The sequence below is a fragment of the Camelina sativa genome, chromosome 5 (genome assembly GCF_030686135.1).
Source record: "Camelina sativa cultivar CO46 ecotype springtype chromosome 5, ASM3068613v1".
Classification (NCBI taxonomy): Eukaryota; Viridiplantae; Streptophyta; class Magnoliopsida; order Brassicales; family Brassicaceae; genus Camelina; species Camelina sativa.
This window is the reverse complement of record NC_141884.1, coordinates 27,149,695-27,167,737: the sequence shown is the minus strand read 5'-3', so window position 1 is coordinate 27,167,737 and position 18,043 is coordinate 27,149,695. Positions and strand designations below refer to the sequence as shown.

The 18,043-nt window shown below is 32.9% G+C and overlaps 3 protein-coding genes and 1 pseudogene across 5 annotated transcripts; 3 read left to right on the top strand and 1 right to left on the bottom strand.

The window, feature by feature from the left end:
• Positions 1–913: 913 nt before the first annotated feature.
• Positions 914–2,649, top strand: LOC104787661 (acyl carrier protein 3, chloroplastic). The gene is made up of 4 exons (XM_010513263.3): positions 914–1,269; positions 1,743–1,841; positions 2,014–2,136; positions 2,336–2,649. Exons 1-4 carry the CDS (start codon positions 1,207–1,209, stop codon positions 2,462–2,464), a joined length of 414 nt encoding a protein of 137 aa, XP_010511565.1. The 5' UTR covers positions 914–1,206; the 3' UTR covers positions 2,465–2,649.
• A 3,497-nt stretch (positions 2,650–6,146) lies between these two features.
• Positions 6,147–6,792, top strand: LOC104789617 (pectinesterase inhibitor 12). The gene is given in 1 exon segment (XM_010515290.2): positions 6,147–6,792. A coding segment is annotated over 1 exon segment (543 nt). The 5' UTR covers positions 6,147–6,167; the 3' UTR covers positions 6,711–6,792.
• A 4,290-nt stretch (positions 6,793–11,082) lies between these two features.
• On the top strand, positions 11,083–15,136 carry LOC104787660 (putative serine/threonine-protein kinase At1g54610). Of its 3 annotated transcripts, none has more exons than XM_087450866.1 (8): positions 11,083–11,413; positions 11,498–11,916; positions 12,034–12,318; positions 12,438–12,755; positions 13,201–13,428; positions 13,531–13,631; positions 14,169–14,286; positions 14,605–15,136. In XM_087450866.1, the coding sequence occupies exons 2-8, from the start codon at positions 11,551–11,553 to the stop codon at positions 14,902–14,904; spliced, it is 1,716 nt and encodes a 571-aa protein (XP_087306992.1). In that variant the 5' UTR covers positions 11,083–11,413; positions 11,498–11,550; the 3' UTR covers positions 14,905–15,136. The 3 variants fall into 3 exon arrangements, with proteins under 3 accessions (XP_087306992.1, XP_087306990.1, XP_087306991.1); XM_087450864.1 differs by having other exon boundaries at positions 14,602–15,136; XM_087450865.1 differs by having other exon boundaries at positions 11,085–11,311; positions 14,602–15,136.
• Positions 15,137–15,634: 498 nt separating this feature from the next.
• LOC104789456 (importin subunit alpha-1 pseudogene) lies at positions 15,635–17,173 on the bottom strand (annotated as a pseudogene).
• Positions 17,174–18,043: the final 870 nt, after the last annotated feature.

Genomic DNA, 18,043 nt, shown 5'->3' with positions numbered 1-18,043 from the left:
CTTTGTCTCTGATAAAAACAAAATATCTGGTCGATGCTAAATATATTTTTATGCCTAACAGTATATATTTTGTAACAATACATGAAATACTAAAAAAAATTATTTTGGAAATTATATAAATCATTTGAATCTTTAAGAGGATTCTTTGAAATATTCTTAAGTGTATTCATATAGCCCACAAATTGAACAATTAGTCTATAACCTTTTTTGTAACCAACATATATTTAATTTATAACCTATTTTATAACCAACTTATAAAAATTATATAGTATACGAAAAAAGGTTGTGTACTTTCGTTTTATTATATAGGGGATTTTTGAACATGTTTAGTGAAAGTTTTTTTAATATGATCCATGCTTAGATAAGATTTTATTTTCAAATGCACAATAAGATCTCGGAAATCACGATTAAATATGATAAATTACCAAGATTTTATTCCTTTTTATGCTTAACAATATATTTTTATGCCTAACAGTATATATTTTGTAACAATACATGGAATACTAAAGATTTTATTTTGGAAATTGTATAAATCATTTGAATATTCTCTTTAAGAGAATTCTTTAGAATATTCTTAAGTGTATTCTTATAGTCCACAGATTGACCAATTAATCTATAATATTTTTTGTAACCAATATATATTTAATTTATAACCTATTTTGTAACCAATTTATAAAAATTATATAGTCTATAAAAAAATTTGTGTACGTACGTTTTATTATATAGGGAATGCGCTGAAGTCTTAGTCCTAGTTATTTTAATAGATAAAATATATAATATGTGTATTTTTTTCTTTTATCTCGGATTTTATTGCCTTTCTTAATTAATTTAGTTTGTTATTCTGTAATTAATCGCAAAAGAAAACCAAAATTTAATTCAATTTTTATTTGAAATGTTTTTTTTTGCATGTAATGGAAAAAAAATAAAATACCAGACGACTATTCTCATTGTTTTTGTTTTGTGTTTTGGAATTTTGCCAAAATTGTTCTTTTATCTGTACCCATATCTGCCAAAAAAGCACCCACCTCAGCTGGACTTGTCTGCGCTCACCTTCATTGGAATCTCAGAAACGATTCATTATTTCTTTTAGACTATAAATTAAAACCTCTCGTACTTGTTTCTTCACTCTCTCACATCTCTTCGTCTTCTCCGCCTCCTCCTGCTGCTTCAATCTGACTTACCGATCTCTTTACGATTCATTCTTCTATGGCTTCTTCCATTGCTGCTTCTTCTTCCTCTACTCTCCTACAAGCTCGCCCTCGCCAACTGGTATCTCTATCTCTCTTCTCTTTTTTTTTTTTACACTGGTGATTCATCCCGTTTTGCTATAGATCTGATCTGTTTGATCTCAAAACTAGTTGTTGTTCTTCTTCAATTGTAGATCTAGTTTTGTCAGAATCGTTTGATCTTAGATTGATTTGTTGATTTAAAGGTTTTTGTGCTCTGCTGTAACTTTTAATCTCGTTGATGTGATGAATCTGTTTTACTTAGATGATTCTTTATTCTCTTCGAATTGGATTTGTTGTTATTATCTGAATTTAACATGAGCGAACAACTCTGTATTGGTTAGTTTTTAGCGTAGAGGATAACTTCTTGTTTAACTTTGTCTGGTAAATCAAGAAACCGAGAAGCTTGTTCTTCTCGCAGATTGTTTCCGCTCTTTCGGTTATCTCTTTCGATTGTTGCATTGTACTGATTGAAAGAGATTTGTGGAATGATGATTGATTGATGATTGATGGCAGGCGATTGCGGTAAATCCGATAGAATGCAATGCCTTTGGAAGAAGCAATCTTTCTTTTAAGATTCGTCAGCTTCCTTCCCGCTTGACCGTTTCCTGCGCTGTAAGACTCTCTTCTTCTCTCATACATATATAATATGATGCTTTCCGATTCACCTTTTACATCACAAAACTGTTACTTTAGAAGTTTCAGCAATGCGTTTTGTTTTGTTTTTTGTTGCTTGATTTGGTTGCGGATAACAATATATTATTGATTAATCGGTTGTTGAACACAGGCTAAACCTGAGACAGTGGACAAGGTGTGTGCAATTGTCAAGAAGCAACTCTCTCTTGATGATACCAAGAAAGTTGAGGGTGCCACCAAATTTGTTGATCTCGGTGCTGATTCTCTCGACACGGTAATTCTTTGTCTTTCCTCCATCCGCTTTAACAACAACCATTGGTTCCAACTCCTGATGCATTATATAACCAATGCCCCTTTGTCATCTTTGTCGCTTGCATATGCTGTGTTCATTGTAAAAGCAAAACTTTGAAATATATATATATATATATATATATATATGCGTTTGACATTTTCTCATGTGTATGATTTCACAGGTGGAGATTGTGATGGGACTAGAGGAAGAGTTTGGGATCGAAATGGCTGAGGAGAAAGCACAGACAATCACCACAGTTGAGAAAGCAGCTGAGCTTATCGAGGAGCTCTTGTTGGAAAAGGCCAAGTAGAAATCGTTTATTACCATTAGCAACAACGAAAATTACCAGTCTCATTGTTTCGTTAGCTAGAGAGCGATTGTGTCTGTTGAGATTTATGCTACTTTGGTAATATTATTACAAGGCTTGTATTTGACTTTATTATCTGTCTTCTAAAACGTATTTTTACTTCCACCTTCAAGAAAACCTTTTACTTCTTTCTAGTATTCAAAACATATATTTAATAAAATAACCTGTAAAACTGTGGACACCCCATTGTTAGACCATCTCCAATGGTTTTCCCTATTTTTTTCTCTATAATAGAAGTGAGTTATATTTTAATGCTTCTCTATTTTCACTTCTAAAATAGAGATTGTTATTTTTTCTTCAATTTATTGACGAATTTTTGTAAAAAGAAAATAGGGTTCCTATATAAATATATGAAAAATAGCAATCTCTATTTTAGAGGTGAGAATAGAGAACCATTGGAGATGTCCTATGCAAATAAGTGTTTCAGAGCTTGGTAACCGTCTAATTGAATACACTTGTTGGCTGGCACAAGGAAGGTTTCAAAACTTCAAAAGATGTTTACAGTTAACTAATCTATATAACTAGAGGTTCATTTGGTTGAATTGAGAAAAGCTCACGACTTGTCTGAATAAAGTTAGCCAGAGAAAGCAACTTTATTTGACACAAACTCGAAGAGATTACCTTTTTATTACGAACTAGCTTCATATTTTCTTACTGGATTTGGTATCTTTCTTTTTGAATTGACCAGATGAAAAAAAAAATGTCTAAAGAAAACTCAAATTGGTAAAACATAATAAAAATAATTCTTACTAAACCGGCTTCAGGTTTACCAAACCGGTTTCAAGAGTCACTCTCGTCTCTTCTCACACCCTCAATAGTTTATGTTGCCTCAAGATGGTACTGGAATGGTAATTGGGGACGGGAACGGGGACCGGGATGGGAAACGTTGAAGTAAAAATCTAGGAGTATGGATACGGCATCGATACGTTAGTGATATAATATAAAAACATAAAAATATCCATAGATTAATAAAATAAAATAAACAAAGTCATTTATAATAAATCTCCATAAAAAACATCAATATAATATATTAAACAATAGTTAAAATAAGCTATCTTTTGAGGAATTCGTTTTCAAAATCAAGCTCATCTAATGAAATATTAACAAACTCCAAGAAATTTGACATCTTACATGGTATCAAATGAATATCTACCAACATCCCACATCTTGGTCTTTTTGTCCTCATTTTGACCAGAATTCATCGATAAATGGCGTAGACTGTTGTGGATGTAAACCAAGTCTTAAACACGGTTTGGATTTAACTTATTTGTTCTAAGTGAGTGAATAAAGTTGTAAGTACTCCAATTGCGCTCAACACAAGATGATGAACTAGGTTGGCCAAGCAACTTAAAAGCCAAAGTTTGGAGATTCAGAGTAACAACACCAAAGTTAGCCCACTAACTCTTGGGTTCCATAGTACTCATTCCTACGATGCATGATAAATCTGCAAAAAGATCACTGTTCATCGAGAATAATGTGTACTCATTAAGAATCTTACTATGCTCATCATCATTAGTAAACAATCTTCGAAAACATTTCATTCTCTCACGAGAGATATTACCATCTCTATGGGGACCTTTTCCTGTAATATCCTCATTAAGCCATACACCACTATGAAATCTGCAACAAATAAATATTGTTAATGAAATAAAAACAAAAAATTAAACATTTAAATTTTACCTAAGATTTAAAAAGTGAGCTAGACAATGTAGAGGAGTGTTATTCTTCGTCCAACGAGCAAATAAGATCTCATAAACAACATTGACAAAGATATTATATGCAGACATTTGACGGTTTTCTTTATTGTAGATCTCAAGCTTCACCTTGTCAATCATAGAATCCCACAGCTCATATACCAAATGAAGGCATGGCTGGTCAGTGTCACAAAATCTAATCATATCATATATAGGTCTTGTGAAATCAATAACATAAGAAACTTTTTTCCCACCAATTAACAAATCTTGTTTTCCCCCAATTATCCTCTTTCTAAATAGACCAATCCTCACTTATGACCATAGCTTGAAGACCTCTTTGATAAGCTTTAATCTCTTAAGCATCACAATGATGGAAACACAACGAGTATCGGCAACTGAAAGCAATTTAAGAGGAGAGAACTTGTTGAACATTGATAGTCTCATGTTGTGGTTCATGATGGAATGTTTTCTTGCCATCATATCCTCATGAATTTTTGTTATCCAATTGCATTCCTCATATGTTACTACATTTGTTTCCACATTCCCTGATGCACATATGTTCTTCAAAGTAAGATTAAGGGTATGAAGGTGTCCAATAGATGTGAGGAAACATGCCCTCAATAATCTCACCGACCGCCTTACAATTTGCTGCATTATTAGTGATGATTTGCACAGCGTTTTGATGACCCACTTCATTGAGAACTTCTTTCATAAAATCAGAAATGAAGAATTTATCTTTCACTTCGCCAAAACAATTCACAGCCTTGAGAAATATATGACCATTGTCAGAAGTAACAATGAAATTAATCATAGGTTTTCTTGTAGGATCACTCCAACCATCTAACAGAACCATCATCCCTTTTTCTTTCCATGTTAGCTTTACTGGTTATAATAACTTCTCTAACATGATTTATCTCGTTGTGTAGCAAAGTTGTCTCAACTTCTTATAACGAGGAGGCACATAACCATCAATTTTTTTGGCAGCAGCAAACTAGTAGGTGGGTAATTACAATTATAGCTAACATACAATTAAATGTATCGGGTAATTACTCAAGCAATCATAGTACTCTCACATTTGTAAACTTTGGGAAAATTATTACATGACTTGTATTTGATTTTATCCTTATTCTAAAACATTTTACTTCCAACTCTAAAACTAAATAATTCTTGTACATGTTAACTAACTCATTGATGTTCAAATTCTAGTTTGATGAAGAAACAGTTGATTATTGGACTAATACTTGATATGACTACCAAAATGATGTGATGGATCTTTATGTATCATCATCAATTTGTCATCAAATACTCCAAAGTTTCTTTCCAAAACTTTTACCATTCACCGGAAATACCGAATACATTGACATAATATTTGTTCAGATACTTGCAAACTATATGATACTAACTGAATAAAATTTTAATATTTTATAAATACAATTTTTAACCAAATTTTTTCTGTTGTAAATAATTCAAAATCGCATATATGATTTGATAAATATAGATGGAGATAAATCATTCTTTGTTTTCGAAAGTATTTATTAAATGATATAATAAAAAAATCTGTTTTTAGTAAGATTAAAAAATTTAGAATTTTAAAACCAATTATGTTGTTGTTGCTGCTGTTTTCCTAATGGTCAAAAAATTTGAGGAACATGCATAACTTTTTTTCTGAAACTCATTTATTTTACTATGAAATACCATAATAAAACAATTTTCAAGTTTCATCAAAATGTATAACATAATGTTTTCTTTTAGGCAACAAAGATTGGCCAGAAAAGAAGGTAACGAAGTAAGCGGAGTGGTAACGCATGACATGAGCTATCTAAAAAAAGTATGTGTTTGGATAACACTCTTAGTGAAAAGAATTTTGTTTGCTTTAAATTGGATCACATGTTACTATAACTATTCAATATATTCCCTCTAGTGACTTTTGCTTCCAAAGATAAAAAAGAACAATGAATTTCTTGATTTACCTTTTTGTGTTTGTTCCCCTTTTCAATGGTTTGACAGCCAATAGAGTAGAAAATTCTCTGGTTCAAAGATAGTGCAAGCAAAGTTCAAAAAATGCGGAACAGTATTTCTACAAGTTTTGCATTGCATCTCTCGAAGAGAATGCCAAGAGTCAAAAAGCGAGAAATACTGATTTAACATTGGTAGGAACGAATAACGTGTTATCAAACTTAACCAACGTGAAAAAAATTGTGGAGAAAATTATAAACGAGAAGAAATATAAGAGTACATTGAGTAAGAAGTTGTTGCAAAATTGTCTTAAACTTTACTCTTATGGTTATAACGCATTGACCTTAGCTCTAAAGAACATCAAAATGCATGATATGGATAGTCTTGTGTTTAGTTTGAAGAGAGCAAAAAAAGCGCCAAGCATTTGCGAAATGGGATTCAATGGCGACAATCAACAAGTATCTCCCGTGAAGAAAGAAAACGATGTTCTCTTCGACGTGATTAACATTCCTTTTTTGTTTCGTTTTAATAGACATTGAGCGGCTGACCCTGTATAGCACCTCAATTAATAGGATGTTGTGTGGATTTTATCTAACAAAAAATTACGAAAGACGAGGTTAAATTTGGTAATTACAATGAATTTCCTATTAAAAATTTGTTTGAATGTGTCTAGAATGTTTTGTTCAGTTCTTGTGACAAGAATACTAAAAAAAGTCATATCCAGTTTGATAAAACAAATTATGAGATCGAGTTTTTTAATGCCCATAAAAATTCCAATGCATCACTTGCATATTGTTTGTATTTTTAAGTATTATAAAAGTATATAGATCAAATAAAAATCTAAAAAATATGATTTATATATTAAATTCTAAAAAAGTTAAAAATTATTAAAATATTCATGTAAGTATTCAGATAGTTATAATGTTAATATTGTTAATTTATTAAGTAAAACATAAGTAGCACATCTTTCTCTCTTTTTATTTAATTAAAACTCCAAATTATGTGAGATCATATGTCAAATAAAAATTTGGGGTAGTTAGATAGCTAAAATGTCCAAAGTATCTCCAAAATGATGCTTTTTAATAACGTCTCGACTGTTGTTGTCCATGGACTCTCACACTTGCTCTCTTCTATAGACTTCATCTTTCTCTGACGATTGGTACGATCAAGAAGAAAATTTGAAAAACCTTATATATTGACATGATAAATTACCAAGAGAAGTTTTCTATGTTTTGTGATCACATACACATTATTTGAACTCAAGTACCAACAAGTTAGTATTTGGTGAGAAAAATAGCAAAATATTTTTTTAAAAACTCTCATCTGTCCTAGTATACCAATTTTCAAAAAGTGTAGTATAACAACAGCTGTTCATATTAAAAATTAAATATATCCACCTTAACTGCCAAAAATCATATTTATAAACATATATATATATATATATATATATATATATATTGGTAAATTTTTCATATATGAATCTCTAAAAATGTTTAAATTAGAAATTTCTTATACTATTTGTAGTCGGCAATGTATTTCTCCACAAAATTTTTACATAATAGTAAATCTATCAAGACATTGATATATATATATATATATATATATATATATATATATATATATATCTATTCCCCACAATTGAATGTATCCACCCATTCAAATGGTTTAATGAAGTTTTGTGTAATGAGATAAAAAAAAACATCTTTACAAACGACAAACCTTAATCAAGACGTGAGAATTGGGGATGAATTAGAGGTTTTTTTCCTTTTTCTAATTTGGGGATTTTAAGGTTTCTAATCGGATCAAATTTGGGTTAAATGCATATAAAATCCTCATATGTTTTTCTTCCACAGTAAAAATTCTCTCTATTTAAACTTGACCAAATAATGCAATGTATATCCTTATTAACTTTATATTGTTTGTAAACAACAAATCAGGATTAACATTTGTAAAGTTTTGTACTAATAAACTTTATGCCATACTCAAAAGATTGGATTAATTAATTATTACAAATTATTTTCTGAATAAAATTTTTTTACCAAAATATTTTAAAATTAAAAAGAATATTTTTTATGTTACCCACAATAATTACACAGTGTATAAACAATTACAAATAATTACACAATGTATAATCAATTACAAATTAATTACTTACACATTATTTTCTGTAAACATTAATACCATTTACTTGTTATTTTTATATTCCTTTTATTTTATCCAAACTCATCATATTGTTAAAAATTTCTCTATTTTTTTCATCTTTTATTGTATTAAAATTCATTATATTACGATTTACTTTTTTATCTGCTATTTTATCCAAACTCATTAAAAACATATATGATTCAACATAATCAAGCACATTTAGTGAAATAAGGATGTTATATATTTTAATTCTTTATGGGCTGTATGTATTCGTAAATATTCCCCCACGCTATAGCATGGATCCAATTCTAGTTATATATAGACAACAAATCAGGATTATCATTTGTAAAATAGGAAAAGAGTTTTATGAAAAAATATGTTAAAAATCATTTACAAGAAAATAAAGTTGCTAGAATCTCTAAAAGGTTTACCAAAATAATAATTAAAAATGGGTCAAAAATGCTCAACAAAACATGGAAGTTAAGTTAAATGTTTATTTAAAAAAACCTTAGGACAACTCAAACCAGAGTTGCTTAACAATGTATTATTAAAGAAAAAAAAAAAAAAAATATATATATATATATATATGTAAGAGAGAGAATGTAGAACTGTTCTAAAATTCTTGGTTGAGAAACGTTTTTTTCATTGTCTATACATGTAGCCTTTTATAAGTGGTCTAATATTAATAAAAAAATTAAAATATTATTGTATAATTTATATATATATAGATATATTTTTTTTTTGAAAAGAGCTTCACCATTTCGCACCGTTGGAGGTGGTCTTACAAACTATTGTAGATATATATATATATATATATATATGGCTTTCTAACATACTTTGTTGGCTAACGTTGTAGATATGTTATCAAACTTTTAAACTCATATCTCTAAAACTTGAACATGTGAATCAAACTCAAATGTAGATTGTGATTTAGATGAAACAAAAATAAATGAGAACACAATAAAAAAGGAAAACTAGAGAAAAAATGTATTTTTTTGCTTTAATATTTTCTGTCATTTAATTATATTTAAAAATAGAATATCATAGTAAATTTGAAAATAGTGAGAAAAAATAACCACTACAAAATTACAAATTATATAATGTGTGAGAAGGTAATTTTATTTTAACTGTAATCAAAAGTAAATTAGATAATGGTATTTAAAGAAAAAAAAGGGATTTTTGGCAATTTTGCCATATTTTTTTAATTTCTTACCAAATGTGCCATATTGTTAAAAACTTTTGAAATATGCCATATTCATAAATTATGGCAGTGTAGCATTTTACTCCTATACCCCTGAATTACGTTAGTTCGATGGTGGCACTTGGAGAGGGGAAGGGCGCGTGATTAGTTATTGTGGCGTTTGAATTGACGCGCTGGTGGACAACATATTTATATTGAAACTTGTCCATCAAAACAAAACGGACAATATATTTATATTGGAACTAGTCCACCAAAACTAAGTGGACAACAAATTCATACTAGTTGTCCATCATTTGTGTAAATTCATTAAACAATTAAGTAAAAAACATATTACGGAATGGTGGACAACATATTTATATTGAAACTTGTCTATCAAAACAAAGTGGACAACATATTTATATTGGAACTAGTCCACCAAAACAAAGTGGACAACAAATTCATACTCGTTGTCCATCATTTGTGTAAATTCATTAAACAATTAAGTAAAAAACATTTTTGGAATGGTGGACAACATATTCATATTGAAACTTGTCCATCAAAACAAAGTGGACAACATATTTATACTGGAACTAGTCCACCAAAATAAAGTGGACAACAAATTCATATTAGTTGTCCATCATTTGTGTAAATTCATTAAAAAATTAAGTAATAGACCAAAACAATTCACCATTTGGGTAAATATTAAAAGTGATTTGAAAATAAAATATATACACACGCAAACATAATGATAGACAATTTTCATATTCATGATAGACAATACTAAAAACACCGATTTTGTCTATTGAGCTTTTAGGTTGTCCACCACTCGATTATATTTTGTCCACAATAAATGATTTTACATCTCGTCCATAACAATCGATTTTCTAGATCTAGTCCATAACAAACGATTACAATGATCTGAGAACGAAAAATCCAAATTTTTTTTTTTTTTGTAAAAAACAGATCTCCGATCGAAATCTATGCTCCAGAGATTGAATTCTGAATCCAATACTAATAAGTAAAACAATCGAAATCAAATCACAAACCCTCGAGACATTGACGATTTGAGTGAAGTTATAGACGACGGATGTGATGTCAGTCTCTACTCTCTGTAACAACGCCTTTTGCTTCTGTAGAGCAGCGACGGCTGCTGCGGCCGTTGGTCCGCTTCCTCCACCGTATCCGGCCATACCGCCACCGTAACCACCGCCTTTGATCATCATCATCACCACTGGTGAGAAACAAAAGAAAAAGTTATTTTTGTAATTCGTTTGAAGGTGAAGACAGCGACACACCATCATCATCATCATCACCGTAACCACCGCTTGAAGGTGAAGACACTGACATACCAGAAAAACATACACGCGTAAGAAGGTAAGAAGATTATTTTTTGGGATTCTTCTTTTCACTTATGTTTGGCTGAAGGATATTTTTGTAATTCGTTTCATACCCAATGCTATTGCTATGGCAGATTTCGAAAGGTGTAACCGATTATGGCACATTTGGAAAGATTTTTCACTGTTTTTTCTCAAAAAAAAACCAATTCGAAACTATTTTCTATTTATTTTATTACTATTAATTAAATGATCTTGGGGTTTGACCCTGAGGAGATCTGTCTTTCTTCCTCTTTCCCCTGGTGGTCATCTGAAGAAAAAAGAAAAAAGGAAATAAGAAATTAAATTGACTGTCTCAACCAAAAACCCCAAAACAAACCAAAAAAAAGAAACGCTCGTTCGTCCTACTTCTTCTCTTCGCTCGTCCGCTCAACACAGCTTCAAGCTTCAAAAGCTCTCTTAATCAGATTCTTGAAACAACTAGGTTTTCTGATTTCAACTTCTACCTACTTTTTTTTTTTTTTCTTGAGCTTCAATGGAGTTGGGAATCATCAATTAGGGTTTTGTTTACCTCGATTCGAGCCAAGTAATCTCAGATCGACTTCATTTTCTGGATTTAGAGCTTTCTTGGTAGTATCTATCTTACACAGTTTTGATGGTTTCTTTGTAGGTTTTTTCAGGGATGAAGATGTTGAGAAATGAAGCTTAGATTGATTGATTGTAATGGGTTGTGTATTTGGCCGAGAGGCGACGGCAACATCTGAACCTAAACAAGCTAAGAGCTCTAAAGCTAGTGGAGTAGAAGGAGAGAGTAGTGTGCAAGTGACTAAGAGTAATGGAGCTGTTGCTGCTCAAGTAGAGAAGAAGAATGAGGAGATTCTTCCTAAGGAGGAAAATGGTGATAAAGAAAGGAAATCGAAAGGAGATCGGAGAAGGTCAAAGCCTAATCCACGGTTGAGTAATCCTTCAAAGCATTGGCGTGGTGAACAGGTTGCTGCTGGTTGGCCTTCTTGGCTTTCTGATGCTTGTGGTGAAGCTTTAAATGGCTGGGTTCCAAGAAAAGCTGACACTTTTGAGAAAATCGATAAGGTGTTTATTGATTTAGACGACTCCACTTATATTTTGTCTTCTTTGTTTTGGTGTTTTTTTTTTTAAAAAAAAAATTCTTCAAGTGGATTCCTTTTTTCTTCTTCTTTTATGTTGTAGATTGGACAAGGAACATACAGTAATGTGTACAAAGCAAAGGATATCTTGACTGGTAAAATCGTAGCGTTGAAAAAGGTTCGGTTTGACAATTTGGAGCCAGAAAGTGTCAAGTTTATGGCAAGAGAGATTCTTGTGTTGCGGAGACTTGATCATCCTAATGTTGTCAAGTTGGAAGGTTTGGTTACGTCAAGGATGTCTTGTAGCTTATACCTTGTATTTCAGTACATGGATCATGATTTGGCTGGTCTTGCTTCAAGTCCTGTTGTTAAGTTCTCAGAACCAGAGGTTAGGCCTGCAGTATCTATATTTATCGGGCTATTTTTAGTACCTTTTCAAAATTTTCTCTGCAAATATAAGCTCCTTTTTGTCTCTTGCTAAGATCAGATTACTCCTCCATCTTGCAGGTGAAATGTTTAATGCGTCAATTGATATCTGGTATGGAGCATTGCCATAGTCGTGGTGTGCTTCATCGTGACATCAAAGGATCAAATCTTCTTATTGATGATGGTGGGGTCCTTAAAATTGCTGATTTTGGACTGGCAACAATTTTTGATCCAAATCACAAGCGGCCAATGACAAGTCGAGTGGTCACTTTATGGTATCGAGCTCCAGAGCTTCTGCTTGGGGCTACTGATTATGGTGTAGGTATTGATCTTTGGAGTGCCGGCTGTATTTTAGCTGAGCTATTGGCGGGAAGACCTATTATGCCCGGTCGGACAGAGGTATCTGGTCAATTCACATCTTAATATTTTAGTCAATACTCAATATGCAAGTTGTGTTTTCCCTAGTATCTCCTTCTTAAAAATATTTAAAATCTGCTTTTATGCATGCACACTCACAGACATACACAGACAGACAATGAATTTACATGAACATATTAGATTCCAAATTTATTCAGATCTCTCCATGCAACTAGAGTGGTTCCTTGGGTAGCTTTATTGAAAATTGGCACTTTCTCACAATGATTATGAAGATGAGCAAAAAGTAAACCCACCGTGTGCATCGCCAACTTTTATTACCCTGCACTGCACTTTGAACTTCCTTGATGAAGTATCTTTTTACCTTTTTCTCTTTACTGGTCTATAAAAACTATAAATGTTATAGGAGAGTTCGGCATGCTGAATAATTACTTATTGGCTCTGCATGCTTATGATCATCATGAAATAGGTAGAGCAGCTCCATAAGATTTACAAGCTCTGTGGTTCACCATCAGAGGATTATTGGAAAAAAGGAAAATTCACACATGGAGCCATATACAAACCCCGTGAACCGTACAAAAGAAGCATAAGAGAGACATTTAAAGACTTCCCACCATCATCTCTTCCACTCATTGACGCCCTTCTTTCAATCGAACCAGAAGACCGCCAAACTGCGACTGCTGCTTTAAAAAGTGAAGTAAGTTCTTAGGTTTGATTTTGGTGATGCTGCTTTATATGAACTGGCCTGATTATGCTGAGCAGGTTTGAATCAGTTTACTCTGAATTTTTCACTTTCCAGTTCTTTACAAGTGAACCATATGCCTGTGAACCTGCTGATCTGCCAAAGTATCCACCGAGCAAAGAAATGGATGCAAAGCGACGGGATGAAGAAACTCGGAGGTTAGTAACATTTTTCTCAATTGTGTTTTAATCATCGCTAACCTCAACTGATAACGTCTGCTTCTTATGACATTAGAAATACATTTGCAATTATTTCAGCATGAATACCAGCCCAGTATGATTGAATATTCATGTTCAGCATATATGAATCTTCACATGACTTTTGGTGAAGATGCAAATGGTTGAAATATTATGTATATTTTGGTGTACTCCACTCAAATCATGATTCATATACTGAAAAGCAGGGTAGTCTATACACTATTTCCTGGTAGAAATGAACCACAAAAGAAATACATGTCCCACTTAGTATTTAGTTTTGTTCTCTCGATTTTTTTTAGTGGAGAGTTTTTCCGACCATACCATATACCGGTTGAGGATCCGACTTTGGCTAGATAGAAGCTGTTACCATCCAGATAGAGTGGAGTGAAACACATTTATTTTGGAAATTCAGATATTATTGTTGCGTCCACCAGTACTTGTAGCTATATTATACTGTATTTGCTAGCATGCATAGACTAACAGTTTTCTCCTGTGCAGACAAAGAGCTGCTAGTAAAGCCCAAGGGGATGGTGCAAGGAAGAATCGGCACAGAGATCGTTCAAATCGAGCGCTTCCAGCTCCTGAAGCTAATGCAGAACTTCAGTCAAATGTCGATGTATGTCCCTCCCAACTGTTTTCTTTTCAATAACATATCTTCTTTTCTACATTTATTCCTGTAGCTCGAATCAGGTTGCTTCTAGGCAAGTACTGTTGTTATAGATAGGTTTTGGTGTATATACTTGTGCATTTAGGCTGTTGTCTATGTTAGGAAGTGAACTGAGTAATGGTTTTTGTTATACCACCAATGCTTATGTTTTTAGGAAAGCAAAATCTTCACTAATGTTCTGCTTCTGGCATATCTACAAATACACACACACACACACAAAGACTGATCCGTTTATTATCTTTTGTATATTTTGACTCTAAACAGCAGAGAAGGAGATTAATTACACACGCAAATGCAAAGAGCAAAAGCGAGAAGTTTCCGCCACCGCACCAAGATGGTGGAGCAATGGGCCTACCATTAGGTGCCTCACAGCATATAGACCCGACATTTGTGCCACGAGACATGGTCCCATCCTTCACATCATCTTCTTTCAATTTTTCGAAAGACGAACCACCAACGCAAGTCCAGACGTGGTCAGGTCCTCTGGGTCATCCAATCACAGGCGTTTCAAGAAAGAAGAAAGATAACACTAAAAGCAGCAAAGGAAAGAGAGCAGTCGTGGCTTGAGAAGAAAGTGTTTACTACTACTTCATGTATAACAATGTAAGTGTTTAATCTCTATTCTTTGTGGCTTCCCGAAGAGAAAAAATGTTCTATTCTTTTCAAAATTTGCGTAGACTGTCATGTATTTGTAACTATATATTTATTATATATATATATATATATATATATATATATATATACACTACTTCTTTTGTTGTTATTAGTTAAAAAATATATCAATCTGTTCTTAACACTAGATATTTGACTTTGTTTTTCGCTTTTCTGCCTTGAGTCGTGATGTTAACGAGTAGACGCAGTCATATTTGCGTTTTCAGATGCACTTGTTTGTAAGGTTTATGGTTTCCACTGCATTTTTGCATTTAGGAATGTGTTTAACTTTTGTGTTATCGCTGTGGTTAGACTCATTTGTTCATCTTTATTGAAAGAAATCCATTACAAGTTTTATCGCAACGAGTTGACAACAAAAAACTAAGATGTGGTAATTATTAAAATATACTGTCTAAATTTTAAACTAGTTTAAAGTCACCAAAAACAGAGTAAAATAAAATAGATCAAAGCAAACTGGCATCTTAAGATTACAGGTAAATTTCAAGAAAAAATAATCGTGGCAGAGATTGCAATATATATATTAGTCAGGAACAATCCTATATACAGTAGTTATATTTTTTTTTTTCTTTGAAAGATACTTTATTTCAATCCTATGCTCAAGCTACGAGCTTCTTATTCCATTCCTTCAGTTGAAGTTGAATCCCTCAGGAGATTGTTGTGTTTCCTCATCTTCTTCAAGCCAGTATGTCTCCATAAGTCTTAGAGCCTTGTCATAGATCTCACTGTTGTCATGGTTCTGAAGGTCCTCCATCTTGTCTAGCCCTCCTGCATCATCAATCAGCTCAGCGTAATGGTTCATGTCCCCTGTATTACCCAACTTCTTCTCTTCCTCTCCCACTTTCAAAATGTTTTCCAATGTTTTAAGGCAGAGAATTAGGATTTCTGGATCTAGACATCTTAGGAGATCGCATAACGGTTTTATACATCCTTGTTCTACAAGGTATTTGATCTGATCATGAGAACCTTTTGAAGCTGCATTTGAAATAGCCCACGCAGCTTCTTTCTTAATGTCAAATTCAGCACATTGAAGCAGCTTGACCAAGGGGGCAATCAAATTAGCCTCTAATACAACCTGGATCTGTTCTTTGGTTCCCGCTGTGATGTTTGAAATCGTCCAACAAGTTTGCTTTTTAATGCTTTTCTTATAGTTTTGAGTTAGAAGGTTGGCAAGACAAGGCAGAGCACCACTATTGATCACAAATTGTGTTTGTAGATCATCTCCACGTACTATATTTCCAACCGTGCGAAGCGCAGGAGTTAGCACTGATATAGAAGGATGGAGGAGAAGTTCAACAAGTCTTGGGACAACACCGGCGTCGATGACTGGCTGGATTTTGTCATTGGTCTCTTTAGAGATGTAAAAGAGAGCCCAACAAGCATCTGTCAAGACTTGTTCATCGGTAGAATGAATTAATCGTCCAAGGGCTTGAAGCGCCTCGGGATTCACCTGGCCACCACCACGACACAGGTTTGACAAGGTCCATGTGACTTCTCTAAGCATAGAAAATTTGGTATGCTCATTAAGCTGATTAAGAAGCGGAACAAGTACTCCACAATTAAGAACATAATCACGGCACTGCTTTGAATCACCAGCAACGTTACCTAACGCCCATACAGCTTGTTCACGGACATCATCATTGGGTGAAGCAAGAAGCTGGACAAAGATTGGAACAGCATTGTGTTCGATTACAACCTTTGTGTGATCCGATGTTCCAGATGCAATGTTTGTTAGACCCCAAGCTGCCTCTAATTGAATCTTAGGGTTATCTTCTTTCTTAAGAAACTCAACTAACCGAGGCACGACTCCAGAGCCTATCACTTTATCGATTGGAGGACTTCTGCGGATAGATAGAAGCTTCCTGATCTGAGTAGTTGAATTAAGCTGCCAGTCAGGATTTTCCGACCAAACCCCAGCGACCATATCTTGCAAACTCTCCAACTTCATATCGTCGTCGACCAATCCCGAGAAATCATCAAGAGCTTCACGCCTCTTCTTCATCAGACTCTCCTCACGTTTGATTTTACGAACCTCAACCATGTTGTCTTCTCTCCTTCGTCGCCCCTCCTCCGCATCCACCACAACTTTGTAGTGGTTCCGTCGGGCCTCCGTCCTGGCGCTAGGTTTCAGCGACATGGTTCTGTCTCGAGAAGGAGATTCAATAAAGTGAATGAGAAAGAAAAATATTACTCGATCGATTTGCACACAGATAGACGTAACGTATTGAGATGTGATGTATATATAGATGGATCCTGCGGAAAAAAAAGTAAACCCTAGATATGTAAATTTGACTAACTAATTAAAAAAAAAAAGGGAACTTTCCAATACCTGATTAAAAAAAGGGAACTACTAATATGGAAATCTATTTTATAATGTTAATTATTTATACGCTAGGGATATATAGAAATCTATTTCATAATGATAATAATTTATACGCTAGTATATAGAAATCTAATTGCATATGTATTTTCATTATATCAGATTAGATATATTTTGTATATAATATATTCAGGAAAAATGAGAATTGTAATTTCTATGTACCTTTAAAAAACTAATAACTAAAAAAAATGTAAAATCTACTAAATTAATATACAGAAAAAGAACAAAATGTTTTTTAAAATGATTCCATATAAAGGATTTCAAAGATAAACAAGAAGATGAAATAAATTTAATTACTCACTAGCTAGATCTTGGTCCCTGGGGGCCGGGGTATGCTTTAAGAACATATAAAACTTTAAAAATTATTTATCTGTACTGGAAGGAAAAATAACATAATAATGTGCCTTTAGTATTTAAATTTATCATATCCATATATCAAATAGAAACATACTGAAATAAACTATGATCTATTGAAATGACTCAAATTATTTGTTGACAATTAAAAAGGAAAAAACCATTGAATGTTTTTTTTTTGGTAAGTAAAAAAAACCATCGAATGTTCGTGAAACAAGATGTGGTAACAAGTAAGAGATATTAGTCTAAATTTTCAGACAAAGATCGGGTTCTAAAACGGCATCACGTAAGGATTCAAAACGT

Coding starts and splice junctions, on each gene's coding strand:
- LOC104787661 (XM_010513263.3), top strand. CDS start 1,207: ATGGCTTCTTCCATTGCTGCTTCTTCTTCCTCTACTCTCCTACAAGCT. Junction 1,270..1,742: donor AAGCTCGCCCTCGCCAACTG/GTATCTCTATCT, acceptor GATTGATGGCAG/GCGATTGCGGTAAATCCGAT. Junction 1,842..2,013: donor GCTTGACCGTTTCCTGCGCT/GTAAGACTCTCT, acceptor TGTTGAACACAG/GCTAAACCTGAGACAGTGGA.
- LOC104787660 (XM_087450864.1), top strand. CDS start 11,551: ATGGGTTGTGTATTTGGCCGAGAGGCGACGGCAACATCTGAACCTAAA. Junction 11,917..12,033: donor CTTTTGAGAAAATCGATAAG/GTGTTTATTGAT, acceptor TTTATGTTGTAG/ATTGGACAAGGAACATACAG. Junction 13,429..13,530: donor CTGCTGCTTTAAAAAGTGAA/GTAAGTTCTTAG, acceptor TTCACTTTCCAG/TTCTTTACAAGTGAACCATA.